Consider the following 18,844-nt stretch of genomic DNA (forward strand, 5'->3'; position numbering starts at 1 on the left):
TAAATACAACTGAAATTATTTCTCCCAGGGCTGTTAAAAAACCCAACAGAACCAGCAGGTACCTTTCTAGCAAGTTATATTGTTATTTCACACTCACCTTACTATCATTCTCTTATCACCATCATCCTATTAGAAACATCCTCTTGGGATATTCAATTGGCAATTCTATATTTAATCATTAACAGAACAAACAAGAAAACCAGATGCCTGATTTCACAGTATAAATAAGGTGCTGAAAGAATCAATGTATATGAAAGGATTCTTTAAATGACCACATACATCCAGCTAAAAAAATAATCCCAGTAGCTGAAGCATCCCTGGCCCTGCTCCACCAGCAACACCAGTAAAGTCAATTTTGCTGGGCCAAATGCCTATCTCTACTTCTCAAAAAGCTTTGTATCATTCTAAGAATGCTGGTAAAAAATGCTTTGAAATTCATGTTTTTAGAACTTGAGTAAGTAGAATTACTAGAGGTATTTAGTTTTAATGATACAGGACATGAGTGCTCAGGCACAGAGCAGAACATCCAAAAGAGTGTTATTTCATCTTACAATATATTTTTGATCCAAAGCTTATGCTTATTTTACTACAGGAAAAGCAAAACCTTATCATTCTTTCCAAGGAAACTTCTGGTTGCATACAATAACTGAAGAGAGAACTTTCTGATTGCTACAATAACTGAAGAGAGAAAATTTTGGCCTTTTCCAGTTTGAGCAAGAATTGCAACAGCTCATCAATGTACATGTGTCAGCTGCAGAGCTTGTTTTTCAGTTAATGGCACCTATAATCAGTTTTCAGTTGAGGTGCAGAATTTGAAATGTGCTAGCATTATAGACAGACCAAAGATTTCCCAGGAGCTTATCAACAGCAAAATACACAGTATGGCTGGTTTTCCATTCAGATTTAGACACACATAGAAAGATGAGGTTTGAATATCCACTTTTGAAAAGTATGTTCATACAGGCTGGCAGAGAAGAAAGTGTTTAAAGATCCAAACCTATTATAATGATTTCCTGTTCACAGACTTTGACTTGCTAATTTTTCTTTTAGCTCACCTTTCATCCTAAGAGCATAAACCAAACTGCAACTTCCTGAAAGAGCTGCTGAAATTACCTGCAAGAAAAGGCCCAGAAGCTATTTACTATTAAATGAAACACAGGCATTGCATGTGCCATGGATGTAAGTACACATATGGTACTTGCAACAGTGTAACTGTGGTGAATTGATGAGCATTTATTAATAATATTTTATATTATCAATTGTAAAAGCACTGTGGTCAAGCAGAAAATTCTATACTGTGATATTACCTCTGTTTTGGGGGTAGAGTTTCAACAGATGGCAATATAGAATTTTTCATATGGCTGTGTAACACTGAATCAAAAAGGAACAAAGCTTACCTCACAGGATTTAATGGAAAAATGCCCTTGAAATGACTCTCCTCGGTGGCTGAATCAGATTGAATTTACTACTTAGTTGACCGTAAACGAATACCTTTATCTAACAGGAATATGCCTGTGCTTAGCAGGCACTATCTGAATCCACATAAACACAGATGCATGGTTATTTTATGGAGTATTGCTTCAGCAGAACTCTTTATGTCAGCATAAATGGGAAGAACTGATGAGGCTCATCAGTAGCTTTTGAAGGAGGCCAGACACAAGCACCAGCATCTTTGAAGGGCATAAAGCAGAAACTCTAAATAGGACACAGTGACACTCTGGAAGACACTAAGCCAAACACATCCTTGTCCTGTTCCTTTCTTAGAGCCTCTCCCTATCCCTACCCCATCCTCAAAATTCCTCAAAACTTTGTCACAACCTGTTTAGAGGTCTAGAGGACTTTGGTAAATTGCATGAAATGATAAGAATAATTAGAAACACTGTGGCTTTGAGGTTCTTATAATGGTATCTGTGTGACAAATAACCTCGAATTTCCCAGGACAGATACACCACAATTCAGCTGGGGAGGTTTTACGTCTCCGGCTCCTAGCTACTTCAAAAGGATCATATAAGAATCAGTTTATTTGAGCTATGTAAACAAGCCATTCCTTTAAAATGTTTGCAAAACAAGGGGATAAATTAAAACAAGTATTAAGGTGAAAAGGAACTTTGCTACAAGATCTGGTACCATTTTTTTTGTGTTAGTCCAAGTAAAGAGTTGCATATGTAAAAGTTTAGAATTTGAGCAGTGGCAGAAAGATTTTTAAAGTAAGCAATGAGAGCAAGATGAGTAAGGGAATGTCCTGATGGTGGACTCGTGAAATACAAACTGAGCCCTCCATTGGGATATTTCACCTCATTGGTATTTGATGAATACACAGCTCTTGCAGTGGGGACACTGGAGAAATGCAACCCATCATAAGCTTCCCGGGTAAATGTGATTCAACATGCTGCATACTACTTTAGGAATAAAAGAAGTCAGTTTTGTTGTGAAAGCATTCCACAGACAGCCTTGATGAACTAAAACCCACAGACAAGACCACAAGGTCAATTTTTCTAAGTCTGATATAGCTTGGAGCCAGTCTTGTCTAATGGGATAACTAATTACCATATTCCTGCCAGCTGAACAAAATGGGGTTTCATAGAGCATCCAAAGGGTTTATCTCTACCTACTAATTCCCAAGTAACAGAATCTTCTGCTCTTCTGCAATGAAGACTGAACCTGAAATACACATACCTATCATTTCACAAATGGGCATGAGGCCAATAGAGCATACAGTGAATGATCAAAGGCCAAAAATTATTATCTCTTATAATCTGAAATGTGATTTTGACTCTTGATTAGTTTAAAACAGTTGCACTTACTTTCCAATTTTCATATCAAAGCAAAATGCAAAGAAGTTGATACCACATCATTTGTATGCTTCATTTTGAACTATTTATTTTGATTTAGAAGTAGGATCAAAGAATTCCTCTTTGCTTGATAAGTAAACAGTGACATTTAAATCCAGTAATTATCATATGCATTCCTGAAGGATTCATCACTGTAAGCATCTAGACTATGCTGACCTGGGTCACAGACACCATCTTCTATTGCCTTCTTAGAGCTATACTTCAATCACACTTCAAATATTCTAAACTGTGTTGCGTACTGGTTATTACCCTTGCCCTTTCCTAAAGCAATGCCATACACATATGTATCCTTCTGTATAGCCATCTTGAAAACCCTGGGCTTCCAATGGGAGGGAAGGGAATCTTTGCCACTGTACTGAGTTTGCATGGCTAGGCTTTGGTAGTGGGAGGGCTACAGAGGTGGCTTCTGTGAGAAACTGTCAGAAGTTTCCCTTATGTTTGACAGAACTTGACTCATGAGCTCTTTGCTATATTTTCTCTCCCCTGCTCAGCTGAGGATGGGAGTGGTAGAGTGGTTTTGGTGGGCACCTGGCATCCAGCCAGGATCAACCCACCCCAGCAAGAGCAGCTCCCAGTGCTATTAACACAGCTGTTCTGTAACCACATCTCAAAGCAGCTATGAAAAAGCTTGCAGGCTCACAGTAGTGATTTTCTAGAATATAAAACTGTTGTAGAGCCATTACTGGACTTTTCCTGTGTGGTTTGAGAAACCGTGTGGGCGACAGGTTATGGATATATATGGCCCAATGACCGCCTCCAATCTGCAAATACTAGTCATGACAAGAAGAGATGGCTCAGCTATAGTAGGAGAGCAACAACGTTGTCACACAATCTGTGGTGATTTTTTTCCTGTCTGCAGAGTGAATGGGGCAGGTTGGTGGTATTTACAAGTACCAGTAAATAAGTGTTTCCTGAACAGCAAGGAGTTGTGAGCTTAGACACTGACATCACATAACAAACAAAGAGTGCAAACTTGCTCGGTTAAACCCACTGATATCCAGTTAGGGTGCAGCCACCTGCACCACTCCTGCACTATGGCTTTATCATTAAATGTTTGCTGATAATCAATCTACAAATGCCATTTCCAAGTCACACTGTACTATCAACAATAGCAGGGAAGAACTCTCACAAGGTGGGCATTGCCATGCTCAGACCACAGTCACGCCTTTCCATTTGGCTGAGGCCACTTTGGCCTACAGGAGCCCACGTTCTTCTGGAAATATCCCAAAAAACCTTAAAGATTATTTAAACTTTTTTAGCTCTACCAGCATCCACATTTCTGAAGCTGAAAGGAACAGTTGTAGAGAGGCCACTGCATCATACATTTTGAAAAATAAGGACTGGATGAATTTGTGTTTTGCCTTTGATAGATTCATCACCAGCTGAGCTAACAGTGAAATTACTTTTCCTATTAGTACTATAGGGGTGATGTCTGACAAGTAAGTGTTTTGGACTTCATGCTATGTCTGACTCAAAGAACACATGACTCTGTAGCAAACTTAACCTGACATTTTAGTTCAATATTTAATAACTATTCTGTCTGGAGAACTCCAAATCATTCATCATTATCTCATTCAAAATGACAGCACATCAGAAGGGGTGCTACTCGTGCCTGTTGTGCCCCTTTATTAGCAGACCTAGATAAGAGAATAATTGCAGGTTATCAGTTTACTGTAATGCTCCCTACCCTTTCTGCACTGATACCTGTGGAACTACAGCAGATAAAAAAAGATCACAAGAACTTTCAACGGTCTCCTCTGTTTAGCTTCTCTTTCTACTCTTTCACACACTAGAAAAGGACACCAGAAATTATTTACTACCTGATGAACATTTCTCAGGAACTCTCCACAGTACAATGGCTAAACAACAGCTTCCCAAGAGGTGGGATTTAATTATCTTCCTTATTTTCATTTAGTTCATGTACTTCTAAAGCAATTTTTTCGTATCTACAGCACACATACACACTTTCAACTGTCCCATACTGAACACTTTGTCTCTGGTCATTCAGGAGGTCAAGCAAAACACGTAGCAGCCTCTTTCAGGATAGAGCATAAGTCAGGACTTCTACCCAAGTGCCAATTTTCATCAAACTTATAGGATTTATAGGACTTATTTATAGGATTTATAGGATTAAAAATCTCTACATCTCTTTTTGGTTTTGCACACTAGGCAATATAGTGAAAATTGTGAAGACACAGCCAGAAAAGAACAAATATAGGAATAGATAGTATGACCATAAGTCTCATTTCCTCTGAAAATCAGGATAAAAAAAAAGAACACAAATACACACATGAATTGAAATTCTTAGTATTAGTTTTGTAAGGAAAATTAATATATTCCTAAAAAGTTAATATCTAGTACTAGTGGATTTCTCAGACTATGAAATCTGTGTTAAAAGATTCAGAAAAAATGGCATAAGTAAATTTTTTGCTCCAAAGCAAAAGAATCAACCAAACAAAAAAACCCAAAAAACCAAACTAAACCAAACAAAAAAAAGCCCCACAAAACAAAACAAACCCCACCAACCAACCCAAAAAGCCAACCCCTCCCCTCCTGCCCCCATCAAAAAAGCCCAAAACACTACCCAATGGCAACTTAGTGACTGCTTTAGTTTAGTTTTTTAAGCATTCCATTAAGGAGATAAACACATGTTAAAGAATAGATGGGCAATAATGTCTGTTTCAAGTCTGATAAAACCCCTGATCCTCAAGTTGTTACCCATCTCTGTGATGAGCTTTCAATATAAATACTAAAAATTTACTTCAGGTTCAGGTTTTTTCCTCCCAAACATCCCATCCTCAGTCTCCTGTACAGCACTAAGAGACTCTGAGGAGCCTACTCTCCACAGAGAATCCCACCATTCTCCTGATGGCAAGAAAGTGTTCAACTAAATTGCCAGTGGGATTTATTTTTAATGTAGAAACAGTTGCAGTGGTGTAATCCAACAGACACAGATGGTAATCTGTCTGATTTGTACAGAGTAATTAATAGCATAAGAACACACTATCAAAACAGGGCAACTAAAAAAATATCAAGAGCAGGTTTCCCTTTTGACTGGTTGCATTATTTTATCATAAACTGAATGTAGATTTTACATACATTGCAGAGGAAAACAAAAGAATTCATTAAATTCAGACCTCATAGTCTGGCAAAGGAAACACGAAACAGCTCCAGAAGGTTTCTGGAAGAAAAAGATGGAGTTTGAAAAAGATGATGAAGCTTTTGCTATCTGGACCTCAGTGTCTGGCATCAGAGATGGAGGGCATTATAAAATTATGTTACCACAGATGAATTAACATGTTAAGTCCTCTAAAGTCTTAATTGATATTTTACTTTGGCTGTGGTTCTCACCGCGTACACCTGGAGCAGTAACCTATCTTAAACAAAACTATTTTCAATGTTTCAGACAGCAAAATATTTACTAAATATTTTAAATCTCTTTCTGTTCAGTAGCCTACCTTCTATTTAGATCAATGGCAAATTACTACTGCTTTATAGTAGCACGTCTTGTTTACCTGAAGATGCTACTTGAACTCAGCTCATCTCTTTCAAAACTAAAATGTGATTTGCTAGGAAAGTCAACCCAAAATTTGGCACCCACTGTCATTGTTAAGGACCCACAAATAGTTTTGAAGCTGCTGTAAAAACAGCAGGATAACAAATAGCCACTGATACTTTTTTGAGTTGGATTTTTTTTGGTCATTTTTTATGGACCTGTCAAAAAACTGTTATTCACCTCATGGCACCTGAGTCAAGATCAGCCCTGGTGAAGAGAATAAATGACTCCCTAGGCAGTAGCAAATTTATCAGCAGTAGTCTATTGGACTGACAGTAGGGTAATCCACAGTAGGGGCCTTCTCCTGAATAACACTGTCAGCGAGTTCATCAAAGTCTCCTGTTTCATTCAGTAATACAACACTGACAGAGCAGAAACTCAAGCAATTCTACTGCTATTAACTACTAGTGTTGCTGACCTTCCTCAGATTACTCATCTGAAGGGTTTAAAAAAAAAAAAAAAAAAAAAAAAAGGGTGACGTTGAAGCACTAATGAGCTGTGAAAGTGAGGAAATACCCAGGCCACAAGGCTTCACATTTTCGAGCAAGATTGTCTTATTCTGAAAGGAAAAAAGTATTACAAAGGTTTCTTGTGCTTCAGCTAAATATATAACCTCAGAATTCACCCTCCACTCACATCCATCCAACTATTGCCATAAGAACATCCGTACTTTTTAATAGTCAATTTCATAGGTTTTAAAAAAATACACTGTAGCATTCAGGGACACCTGTTGTTTCACAGATGTGAAACAGCGATTTGAGAGCATCAAAACAAATCTATTCTGTACAAGAAAGCACAGTAAATAGCTTAGAAAAGACAAATAATGGATCACTATAATGCAACCAAATTCTCTCATACAAACATAAAAAAAAAAAAAAAGGAGGAAGTAAAGGATGTATAGAACAAAAAGTTTTCATTGACCTGAATTGTCAGAGATGCTGGCTGTGACTGGCGTGGTGGAGCAGCCCGTGTTAACCTTTGCGCTGTCCTTGGAAGAACCAGCTTTGGGTTTGTTTTTCGTTGCCTCTAGTGCTTTGACCTTCTTGGCATGTTTACTTCCTTTGTAGTGGGCCTCGGCCTGGCTCTACAAAGGAGAACAAATCAGGCTCACTTTTTTTTGCACTTGTATATAATACAATGGATGACAAGGCAGAAAAGTGACACTTTCAATAGTAGGCACCATATTATTCCACCTAAAAATTTTTAATAGCTTCATACTAACCCTTTTCATAGATGTAAGTTCTTAATATATTAAAATGACAGGATTTTAATGAATATTAAATGTTTTCAGTAACTTGGAAAAAGAGGCTTCAAGATTATATAAAGCTCTGTCACTCCTAATGTAATTCTTTTCTTCTATGGTGCTTAAAGATTTAAAGGACTACACAAATGTAAACACATCCAATTCAGAAAGATGCTACTCAATTTTCATGTGGTGTTCCCTAGTCTTTATTACTTGCAGTTAGAAAGATGTCCTGTGCTGAAACATGATTAAATAATCAATTTTTTCGTCTGTTTGATCTAGTACAGATGTCATAAAATATTTTCACCTTCATACTAACAGCAACTGAGACAATTGAAAAAAAATATTACTTCACTATTCGATAAAAAATAAGGGTTAAAATTAGGAAACACCATACCTGTAAACTTCAGTAGACCCAAGTACAACATAGAAAACTAAATACTTGCCAGTGTTGATTGCTTTATCAATTGCCTTGAATATTATTTTTTAAATACTAAGAAAATTGGAACCTGTAGGACTAGGAGAAGAGGAGCTTTTTAAAATTAATATTCTTTATTTTATCTTAATCTGCCCAAACAGAACAGTATAAATATGTACTGAAATGTTTACTTCACCTTTGCCTTAAAACTATCTTCAGAAACTAAGTCAGTGTTTTTGAAGTTGCCCAGCTAAAGCTAGACATATAAAAAATTATCTGCCCATTTTTTTCAGTGATATTGAGTCCCCTTCATTGTTCCTGACTCTATATAATCAGATGCCTTGACAAATCAGGCCACTTTTTTAGAAGCAAAACTAAGGAACTACGTACTTAATACAAACTCCAAAGCTTGGAAATTTCAGCTAATGAATTTAAATGTTTTTCTTGACTTCTTAATAAATTAATTTACCAAATAATAGGCAAGAAAAAAATCCTCTCCAAACCAGTCTGTTTTCATTACATTGTGCTATTCAGTAATAGCTTTGCATTATTAATATTTCCAAACACAATTTTAAAACATTATTTCAGGCATACCACTAGGTGCCTCTATTGAAGGTTACATATTAACCAAAGAAGTTAATATTGTTGTTTACTTCAAATTAAAACACTCAGAGAAAGCATGCTCCTTCTAAGCACATCTTGGCACCTGGCATATAAAAACATCAGTGCAAGTAAATTTTTACTGTGTTCATGCAAAACCACATTCATTCTCTCTTGTCAATCAATTATCCACTACTTTATTTAGTTCACTGTGTTAAATGAAGCGAGCCACAAAATGAGTCACATGCTTTTTATAAAGAGCAACTATAATATCTGAGATGTTTGAACTCCATAAAGAGTGCTGCCATAATGAGGAAAATTGTTTTAAGACCAGCAGAAATGAGCATTACAATACAGTCACCGCGGGACAGCATGTAATAACTGCTTTATCATATGGTAGAGTAGAAGTGAAGAGTGGAAACAGCAGGAGTGGGCAAGAGAACAGACAGCATGTTGGAGTCCTCACACAAGTAACTGGCACCATTAAACTGATGGAGAATTGTTGCTAAAATAGAGGAGTGAAGTTCTTACACACCAGAACTTCTTAAGTGATTTTACAGCCCATGAAACAGTGCTTTCCATCTCAGAAGGACAGTGCATGTTGTTGTGGGTGCATCTTTCCTTTCATAGGAGATTTTAGTAAGCAAGCATTCAGTAAGAAAGGCTGCTAGATTAGTTTTATTTTGAATTCCTCTGAAAGTGAGATGTCTTTTAAAAACTTTATTATAAAAACAGCAAAGAGTTTACTCACCAATTGCTATTAAAATATTTCTTGATTTTAAAACCTTTGAAATATTTACACGTATACAAACACGATTTAAGGATTATAAAGAAACAACTAACCAGCTATACCACTAGTACTATGTGCACTACTTAAAGGGACACTTGTCAACTTCTGGGTTGTGTCTGTCCAGTTCTGAATGCGGACAGAGGAGCACAGTCCTGTTTTTGCCCTGCTATGCCAATGTGCCTTATGAGGCACAGGAGTCCCATCCTGTCTCTCTCCACCTTTGCTGGATTTTTTCCATTTCTCTTAAGCTTTGCACCTGTGACACGATGCACCAGAAGAGGTGTTTTCCACCAACAGAATCCAATAAACTAGTCACACATTGCAGTGTACAAAAAAATGGAGCTAGAAATTGGGGTGAATATATACCATTTCCATTCCAATACTTTTAACTTTTAATAATAGTAAGTACAAGATTGTCCACTCAAGCATCCTCAAGTTGATGATGTCCCTTTAAATATTTGAAGTCTATGCTCCGCGCATATGTGTGCTGTTGATAGGATCATATGCTGCCTGAGGCCAAAGCTATGACATAAGAGACATAAATGCACTCAAGAGAAAGACTTAGTAAGTCAATTGCTTGATAATAAGCCTTTCTGCTGATATTTGCAATAATATTGCCTGCAATATCAGTAATAACCTACTACAGTTTTTGATTCCCTTCATTCAATCCTCATATAGTGTACATGAGACCTGTTGAGAACAAACAAGCCCAGGCAGGATTAAAATTAAGATTTCCATAATAACAATCAAAGCTTCATGGAAACATAGTGAATGGACTAATTTTTAAGATTTCTAATTATCATAATCTATCAAATGCACAGTTGTACGTTATAAGGCCAAAAAGTATTGCTGTGACCAATCTAAGCAGGGGTTTGGAAATGCCATCCTTCTTCAACACTGTTCAAACTAGACCACACTCCTTCAGGGGCAGGTGGGATTCTCCAGGTTGGATTTTAAAGTAATTAGGGGATGCAAAAATCTACCTTTAAGAAATTGCTTCAGTGCCTCACTTTGTGAGATATTTGTTTCTACATTGGTCAAGTTTCAGTTTCAGGGGCTGGATATTGTTAAATCTTTGATTTTCAGACTTTCTCAACTCATCTCTGTTCTGTGAATAGAAACACAGATACTCTTTTCCAAGCATGAAGTTAGAGGAGCACTCCTAAAGTATGGAAGCAATCTTTCCTAACTACATAAGCACTATTTTCTAGTCCTTTCAGATACACTTGAAGTTCAGAGTTTGCTTTTTATGCACTGTGGGATAAATCATTTAATTCAGCTGCCTTTTGGTAACTGAAATGCTGTGCTACCATGTTATGTAAACCTTTGGAGTTTTCTGGAGTCATAGCAAGCAAAAGAAAAAAGGGCAGCTGCGGCAATCTGAAATTGGAACTCAAGTTCTGATTATTACTGATACCAATTATTGTGATTATTAATTTCTTGATCATTAGTAACTCTAATTTTATAAAATATTTACAAAAGCACCATATTCAAGGCAAATGTATTTGCTCCAAGTCTCACTTAAAACTTGCTTTTAACAAATACAGCATTAGAGCAGAAGCTATGAGCTTTATATATCACTGAAATCCTAGATTTATCTTTCAAATAAGCCATGATGTATACAACTTTCATTTTTATTTAAGGCAAGAAGCTGAAAATTTGTTTTCATTTGCTCTGGTAAACCATAGGAAATTGTGTACACATAGAGTTCAAAATTCATGTGCATAAAAGAAAGATGCTTTACCAATTTTAATACAAACCCCCTCTAAAATACAAAGTTAGTTTAAGAGTAAATATCTTCGGGATATAATATTTTTAACGGATGCTGAAGATACTTTTTGATCATCATTAAGTACAGCTAATTCATGCAAATTGTATGTCAGCAAAACAATATTTAAGAAAATAAAAAAAAATTAGGAAAAACCAAAATTAAAATCTGTTACCTCAAAATATCTTTCTATACTCATGTACTATAATGATTTTAATTGAAAAATACTTTATTCCAGTGTAAATGGCTGCATTTACTGTTGGGATTAATTCATTCGACAGTAAAATAACTTACCCACAACTCAACATTATTTAAATATTTATTTTTAATTTCAAAAATGTTATGTTACATCTATTGCTTACATCGTTGGTATTAAACCTCACCATTGAATTATTGTTACTAAAATTTTGAAATTAAACACACAATAGATTAGGAGGACGCTTTTTGAGAAAGTGGAATAAGAAAATATTTCTATGCAAGAACTCCTTAACTGAACGAAAAGTTTAATTTTGAATTTAATCTAAAACTGACTGTGATCTACTAGCTTGATATACGTACATTGCAACATTTTAAAAAAGAGCCTGTCTACTTATTAGACAGCACAGAAGGTCATCAAGTACTGGCTAGTAAGGTTTAATGAACAAGAAAAGCTTTAAGCTGCCATAAATGTGACATTATGAATCAGAATGTAAAAAATACCTTTGTACTGACAGGCCAAATCCCAAAACAGTGTTTATGCATTTGTCTGGCATTACTTTTTGATCAATGGGATGAATATTTTATCACACTAAAAGAATACTTCTACATATTTGTAAGACTATGGCTTAGTGAATAGCTGTATTTTAAATTAGGTCATAAATAATTAAGAATATAATTGACAGACAACCATGTGATTTTTCCCCCATAATTTTTTAATTTTTACACCTTAAAATTTATACACCTTAGTTCTATCCACAGTCTTTTAGTACCAATTAAAAAACCCCTAACCAATCAAACTTTATGAATGTTTTAATTTTTAAGAAAGTCTCTCTGTCATAAGGATTAATGACTTGGCTGTAAGAAAGGATAGCATTTTCTGCTCTTAAAAATGATACAAATGCAATATTTTATTTAAAATTGCTTCTTGTAACTACAAATGATTAAGTTTGAAGTGCAAGCAGGATGTTCAACTGTATGACTACATACAATACATATACAATAGCCTCATATACTGGACTGCATTTAGTAAAACATCAACAATTTAAATTATCTTCTACATGTAAACATACTTTTGAAAATAAATGTGAATATTAGCCTACTGTAGTGCTTAAAACAACTTCAGTAGCTTTACTCTGTAGAAAGTTAAAAATGTTTATAAATCTGCATATACTGAAAAGATCTAGATAACCAGGAAGCAGGTAGATCATATGGAACCATTGATAGCAGTATTACCTTTTAAAAAACTCTGAACTACAGGCAAGGCTGTAGTACAAAAGATAACAGAATATTCCCCATCAGGAGCAATGACTGACAGTGTATTTGAAATCCACAATTCATTTTGACAGTTCTCAAGTGACTGAGTTTTAGAATCTACTTGCGATGTGAATGACTAATTAACTGAATTTATTGCTACACAAAGAAACATGAACCTGATGAAAGGCTTGAGTAAGTCTACAGGCTCAGTGCACATGTGTGTGAGATCAAGATTTCCTACAGGCTTCTTCAAGGGCAGCTGAAGCAGCCCTTCATTAGGTCTTCAGGGAAATAAGAAAATTGTACCATCAACTCTTCAGCTGAATGCTTGAATCTGCTACCACATCATCCAGTCTGGAAATTAACATATACAATTAAATATATGTAGATCTGCATGACAGAAAGAAGGAGAAATGCAGAAATACAGGGAGACTCTGAAGCATCCCTGTGGGAAATGCTGGTTCACCCCTTGAGCTGTGCAGTGTTAGGTGAGTGCCGTAACTAAATGGAACTGAAAAGGTGGCTCACAGCTCCTATTTCTTCTCACTTGCTACTGCATCTTCTTAAAGCAGGAATCCCACCCTGGATGGGAAATGCTCTCAACAGCAATTCTAACTCTAACAGGCTGCCCAGTGTAGTTGTGCAGTCACTCTCCCTGAAACTGTATAAAAACCACCTGGGTGTGGCACTTGGGGATATGGTTTAGTGGCGAACATGGTGGTGGCTGGACTTGATTATCTGAGACGTCTTTTCCACCCTCAATGATTCTGTCTCAAATCCTGTGTTCATTTGGTGTTGATACAATTGGTAATCTCGAATGAAAAATCTTTTGTTGAAAATACCACAAAAGCCTCCGCCATTAACAGTTCAACCATGGAAAATGAAACAACTGAAAGACTGAACAGATATATAAAAATCCTGAAAACATCCATTCTGTTATGGAGTACTTATAAAGATGAGTTTTTTCCTGCATATCACAAAACAAAATTTACATTAATTCAAGCTAAAAAAAAATCCTAAATATAGTCATAACTTATATTGTAAAAAGAGCACCTCTCAACACCTGTGCTGCTGCCCACTTTTATACATCAGGTTGATTACAATGGCAGTGGTCCTGGTAGAGAAGGAAACTAACTGTGCAAGACAGGAACAGAGAGGTATTTATGCTTGTAACATATCATTATTTTAATTCACAGCAGATCCTAAACTAGAAAGTGCTCTTAATCGTAAGATGTCTACAAAATGTTTGATCACTTAGTTTATCTGTTAGAACCATTCTGTAAGAGTATGCACATTTATTTGAGTATATAAATTATGAAGAATTTAGACTCTAAATCATAACTCTAATAAAAATTACATAATAAATTAGGAAGTAGTGTTGAAAAATATAGTTTTATCTCATTTGTTATTAATAATAGATGTAATTGAAGAAATCTTTGAACCTGGCATGTTCATACATTTTTTATACCAAAGCTATGCATTAGTTTATCAATTCCATCCTTACAGATTTCTAAAACCTAATTTCTCAAAATAGTAAGGTAGATTATTATTGAAAAGAACATGGAAAAACCAAGGAGCTGTGAGAATATCAGCCATGTCATAAGAAGTCAGCTCATATTTAAAATACTTTACCAAACTTAGTTAAAAGCTCCATTAAATAGCTGTTATTTGAACAGAACTTCCATCATGTTATAACCCTGTACCCTATAATCATGCAGTATTTCTGTCATGTTGGAGCTAACAACTTTCATCATTTTGTCAGTTCTGTCTACAAAACAGAAAATTACCTTCACAAGTTCCTGAGATTTATGCTTTTAATTACCTCCTATCTGCTTCACTACCCTCCATACCCAAAGAATCAATATAGTCTTATAAATAAGAAAAATGTAAAATGTTTGACAGAAGACAATGACAGTTCTGTGCATTTTTATGTGATGCTATTGATTATTTTGTTTATTATCCTTTTGACATCATGAATGATTTATTTAAATCTGCAAAGTCAACTTTTGCTAATACTTGCCTAAACTTAAAAAAATTGCCTTCTGGCTTTTTAGAAAGATGAACACCATCATCACATCATCTTTATTAGCTTTAAATGCATTCAACAATAGGATGACCTTCATTGTCTCTTAATGCCAAATTGTTTCATCTGCTTTTCTGATTTGCCTCAAGGTGTTTCCTCCTGATTTTTGAGTCATCTCTTGATTTTTGAGGTGACACCAAAAATCAGGGCTGACTTGCAGTCGTTACCCACACAGCAACACACTGTGCAAACTTAAGTTTATTTTCAATCCAATTATACCCTATGAACAAGACCGTGCCCACCAACCAGGCTGTACCATAGCCAAAGGCATTTCTGTAAGAAACAGAAAGGCTGCAGAGGGAAGCAGACATTTTTACTTATTTTAGGTATGATATCAACAGATGAAAAAATCTGTTTACAAAAAGGACACCACCAAACAAAAATCAGAACAATAACACATGGACTGCCTGGCATCATGCATTTGCAAGTCTGGATATAGAGAAGCCTGGTTGCTGGGAAAAGGGATTAGATTAGTACTGGCATTATTGTGTAGTACCTTAGCTCCTAAAATTCTGTGGACTATCACAGAATCCTTTGGGTTGGAAAAGGGCCTTTGAGAGCAAGTTTAAATGTTAACTCAGCACTGCCATGTTCACCACTAAAACATGTCCCTACACATCCTTTAAATACCTCCATGGGATGGTGACTCCACCACTACCCTGGAAAGTGTGTTCCAATGTTTGACAAATTCCTTTTGGTGAAGAAATTTCTCCTAATATCCAATCTAAGCCTTTCCTAAACCAACTTGAAGCAGTTTTTTCTCATCCTATCACTTGTTTCCTGGAGAAGAGACTGACTACCTTTCAGGTAGGCATAGGAAGTGATAAGGTAACCCCTGAGCCACCTTTTGTCCAGGCTAAACAATCCTAACAACCTCAGGACTAAACAAAAAATAATGAGGGAGAAGAGCAACTACCTGAACACAAGGTAATGATTCAGATAAAGAGAAAAGAGCAATTCTGCAGAAACCAAACAAATATTCTTCAAACTAAAACTCACTTTTCCCTTATGGCTGCAAGCTACAGTGTTAGATGCCATAACAGAATAGACATCTTGGGGCCAAAGCTCCACAGCTGCTGGAGGCTTATTGCCACACACCAGTTGAGGAAAATGCTGCAGATTCCTCTGCTGGCCAGAAGGAATGAGGAAGAATGAGCCAGAGGCAGAAAAGGAGTCTATATGGGATAAAAAAGAGCCATTTCCCCCCTTGCTCTCTTGCTGCTGGACCCTCTTACTGGTATCATATGGATTCAGTAAACTCACTGTCGTGGTTTAGGAATGGTATTCCCCAATTTAGCACTCCAGCTAAAATCATGTGTCACTTCCCTTCCTCCCTCCAAATGGAGGCACAAAAGGAAAAGATCCCAGATTGAGACAAGAACAATTTAATGGAAACAGCAATAAGATAAGAAGATGAGCAGTAAGAGCAACAATATTAATAACAAAAGGAATAAGAAAAAAGCTCCCAACAATAAATAATAGGGGCCTGTTCCATCTGTGACATTTCCATGAGGGGAAGGAACCCCTTCCTAAAGAGAGTCCCTTTCATCTGCTCCTAGCAAGGATGGGAGGTGGTATAGCACACCATCTCCAGGCCCTGGCCATGTCTCTCCCAGCTACTGCAAAAAATGAACCCTGTCCAGGGCAGAACTAGGACACTCACTCAAGATGATGTTTGGTTTTGCTGGAATGTCTGTAGTATATAGGATTATAATGACCATAATTACTATGTAATTAATCCCAGAGTTCTTAAAAGGAAAAAAAAAAGTATTTCTTCAAAGGTTAAGCTAGATCTTTCACAGCATATCTTGCTTCCTCTTGGTGGAATACACATCCTGTAAAATCTGACTCACAATCACAATCTGTTCCATGGAGAGGATTCTTCCTCTTCTACTGCCTGGTCTCTCATGGTAGTAAATATAACTGAGTATTTCTCATTTTTTCTGAGCTGGGTTATAACACAAGACTGTAGCTTGAACTTCATTGACACATTAGGCACCGTTGCACTGGAGCACATGCTGTGTCATCACTATGAAGAAATTAAAAAGTAACATGGTGTTTACAGATAATTTGATGCAAAGATGGAAATACCTGTGTTTATTCCAAAACACTGAAGCACATCCAATTGCAACTGTTCATGGATAATATTGCTTTTTCCCTTTTTTTATTTTAACTATTTTCAAAAAGTGTATGTTCCTCTGTATAACAGAATGAAGCTTATGCAAGCTAGAGTAAGTATCTCATTGACAATACTGTTTAATCAACATTATTAACATGAATCCTCATAACACTATCCTTCCTAAAATGAGATTTCTAAACTAATTCAACTGTACTTGACTCCTGGCATCTACCACCATTAAAAACAAGTTTAGGAAAGAGACCTTTTCTCTATTCCCTCCTCACATTTTTTGCCCATTTCACTTCCTCTATTCCTATACTTTTATGCTTTTTCTCCTCACTGCATCCTGCTTCTCTCTCTCCCCTCTTCAAAATAAAAGAAAAATAAAGAAAATTAAAAGCATAAGAAGGCAAAGTAAACTTGAAGGAAACTGAATGAATGAGAGTTCAGTTCTAGAGGCAGGCATCCCATACAAGGTGGCATGTCCTCGGGTGTCCTTTGTCAGTTACTCAGCCTGTTGTGGATGTCCCAGGCACCTCAAATACTCCAACATCAAGACACTTAGATTTAGGCACCTAATCCCACTCTAAGTTCCAGCTAGGCTATTTTAAGCAGATCATGCAAAAATATGTTGTTGAAGGCAACCTCAGCTATCATTGCTGTAGTGTTGATACTACTTTTACAGATATAGTTCTCCCAAAGGACTTCAAAGTTCAGGTTATTAAGATAACTTTAGTTTGCTGTTACTTCAGAGATGGCATTTTATTTTTTGTTTTGTGAGACTTTGGATCATCTCTACTGCAGTTTCTCCTGGAGTTGGCAGAGATTGGAAGGGGTGTCCAAACTACTTGTAGCAGAATTTATTAGCAGAAATAGACAAACTCCAATTTGACCAAAATACAGCTGAAAAAATTAAAAAAGGACAGGCAGATTATGATGGTGAATGTCTGTAAGTATGAGTCAAATAATTTCTTTTTTTGGAAGAGGACAGACATATCAAGTTAAGACTAGATAAAATTAAGAATTTGTACACAGAGGTTTTCTTCGTGTTGTACTTTTAAAAATTGAAGACTGGGAGATCAGAAGAGTTCAGTCAGAAAATACTATTCAAGTTATATGGCAAAAGAAAAATCATTCTATGAACTTTATTTTTGAAAATAAAGAAGCCATCACTTCAACACACACAATCCCACATTCAAGACAACGTATTTTTAAATATTTAAATTTTAATATCTCCTCCCACCTTTGATCTTTCCTTTTCTGCAGGTAGCTGCAGATCCCTGCCTCTGAATCTGATGCCAGAACACTCTCACCAAAGCTAAACGGGCAGACACATAAGCAAAAGAAACTCAAAACCTTTGCAATTCACTGTATTAATTTAGTGGGAGGTTTGACAACTACAAATTGACTAGTCTGATTTTTTTTTTGTTTTAGTCTATTGATTCAGACCAGTGAGTGTCCACGGCACAAGGAAAAGATTGCAGTCAAGGAAACCAATTTTCTTCTCACAGATGAATAACCACTGTCTGTGTTTCTTGAGCAATTGACAAAACACCACCAGAATGAAGTCAGCATCCTCACCATGCAAATGAAATTCATTTAGGAGAATAAAATAAAAAACTCAAAACAAACAAAAACCAAACCAACCAAACAAAAACGACTCTCTATAGTTTAGTTTTGCCATTTTAATTTCATTTAATTGCATTATTTAGGTCAGAGAAAGTTCAAAGGAATAGAATGCCTATCAACAACAAGAAGTATGTCAGCCTTGTAGAGCCAGAAAAAACTGCAAGTGTGGAGTGACTGTACTACAGATCTCATTCTGCAATGTGCTACACAGAAGTTTTAATGCAGATTAACAGAGTTTGATGCTACTCAAAAGCATGTTACATGGTGAACTGATTTACTGAAAGATTCAGCAGTTACAAGGTTCGCACCTATATGACTCCCTTCTTCCCCAGTC

General features: G+C 36.3%; 1 protein-coding gene across 14 annotated transcripts in view; it reads right to left on the reverse strand.

Moving 5' to 3' along the window:
- ZNF385B (zinc finger protein 385B) overlaps positions 1 to 18,844 on the reverse strand; it is a 157,754-nt gene that overhangs the window by 15,833 nt on the left and 123,077 nt on the right. For all 14 annotated transcript variants that reach the window (XM_038141831.1, XM_038141828.1, XM_038141830.1 and 11 more), the window contains one exon: positions 7,330 to 7,492. In XM_038141831.1, the coding sequence (XP_037997759.1) occupies positions 7,330 to 7,492 (163 nt within the window). The remainder of the gene's footprint in view (positions 1 to 7,329; positions 7,493 to 18,844) is intronic.

Source organism: Motacilla alba, chromosome 7, assembly GCF_015832195.1.
Source record: "Motacilla alba alba isolate MOTALB_02 chromosome 7, Motacilla_alba_V1.0_pri, whole genome shotgun sequence".
NCBI classification, from domain to species: domain Eukaryota; kingdom Metazoa; phylum Chordata; class Aves; order Passeriformes; family Motacillidae; genus Motacilla; species Motacilla alba.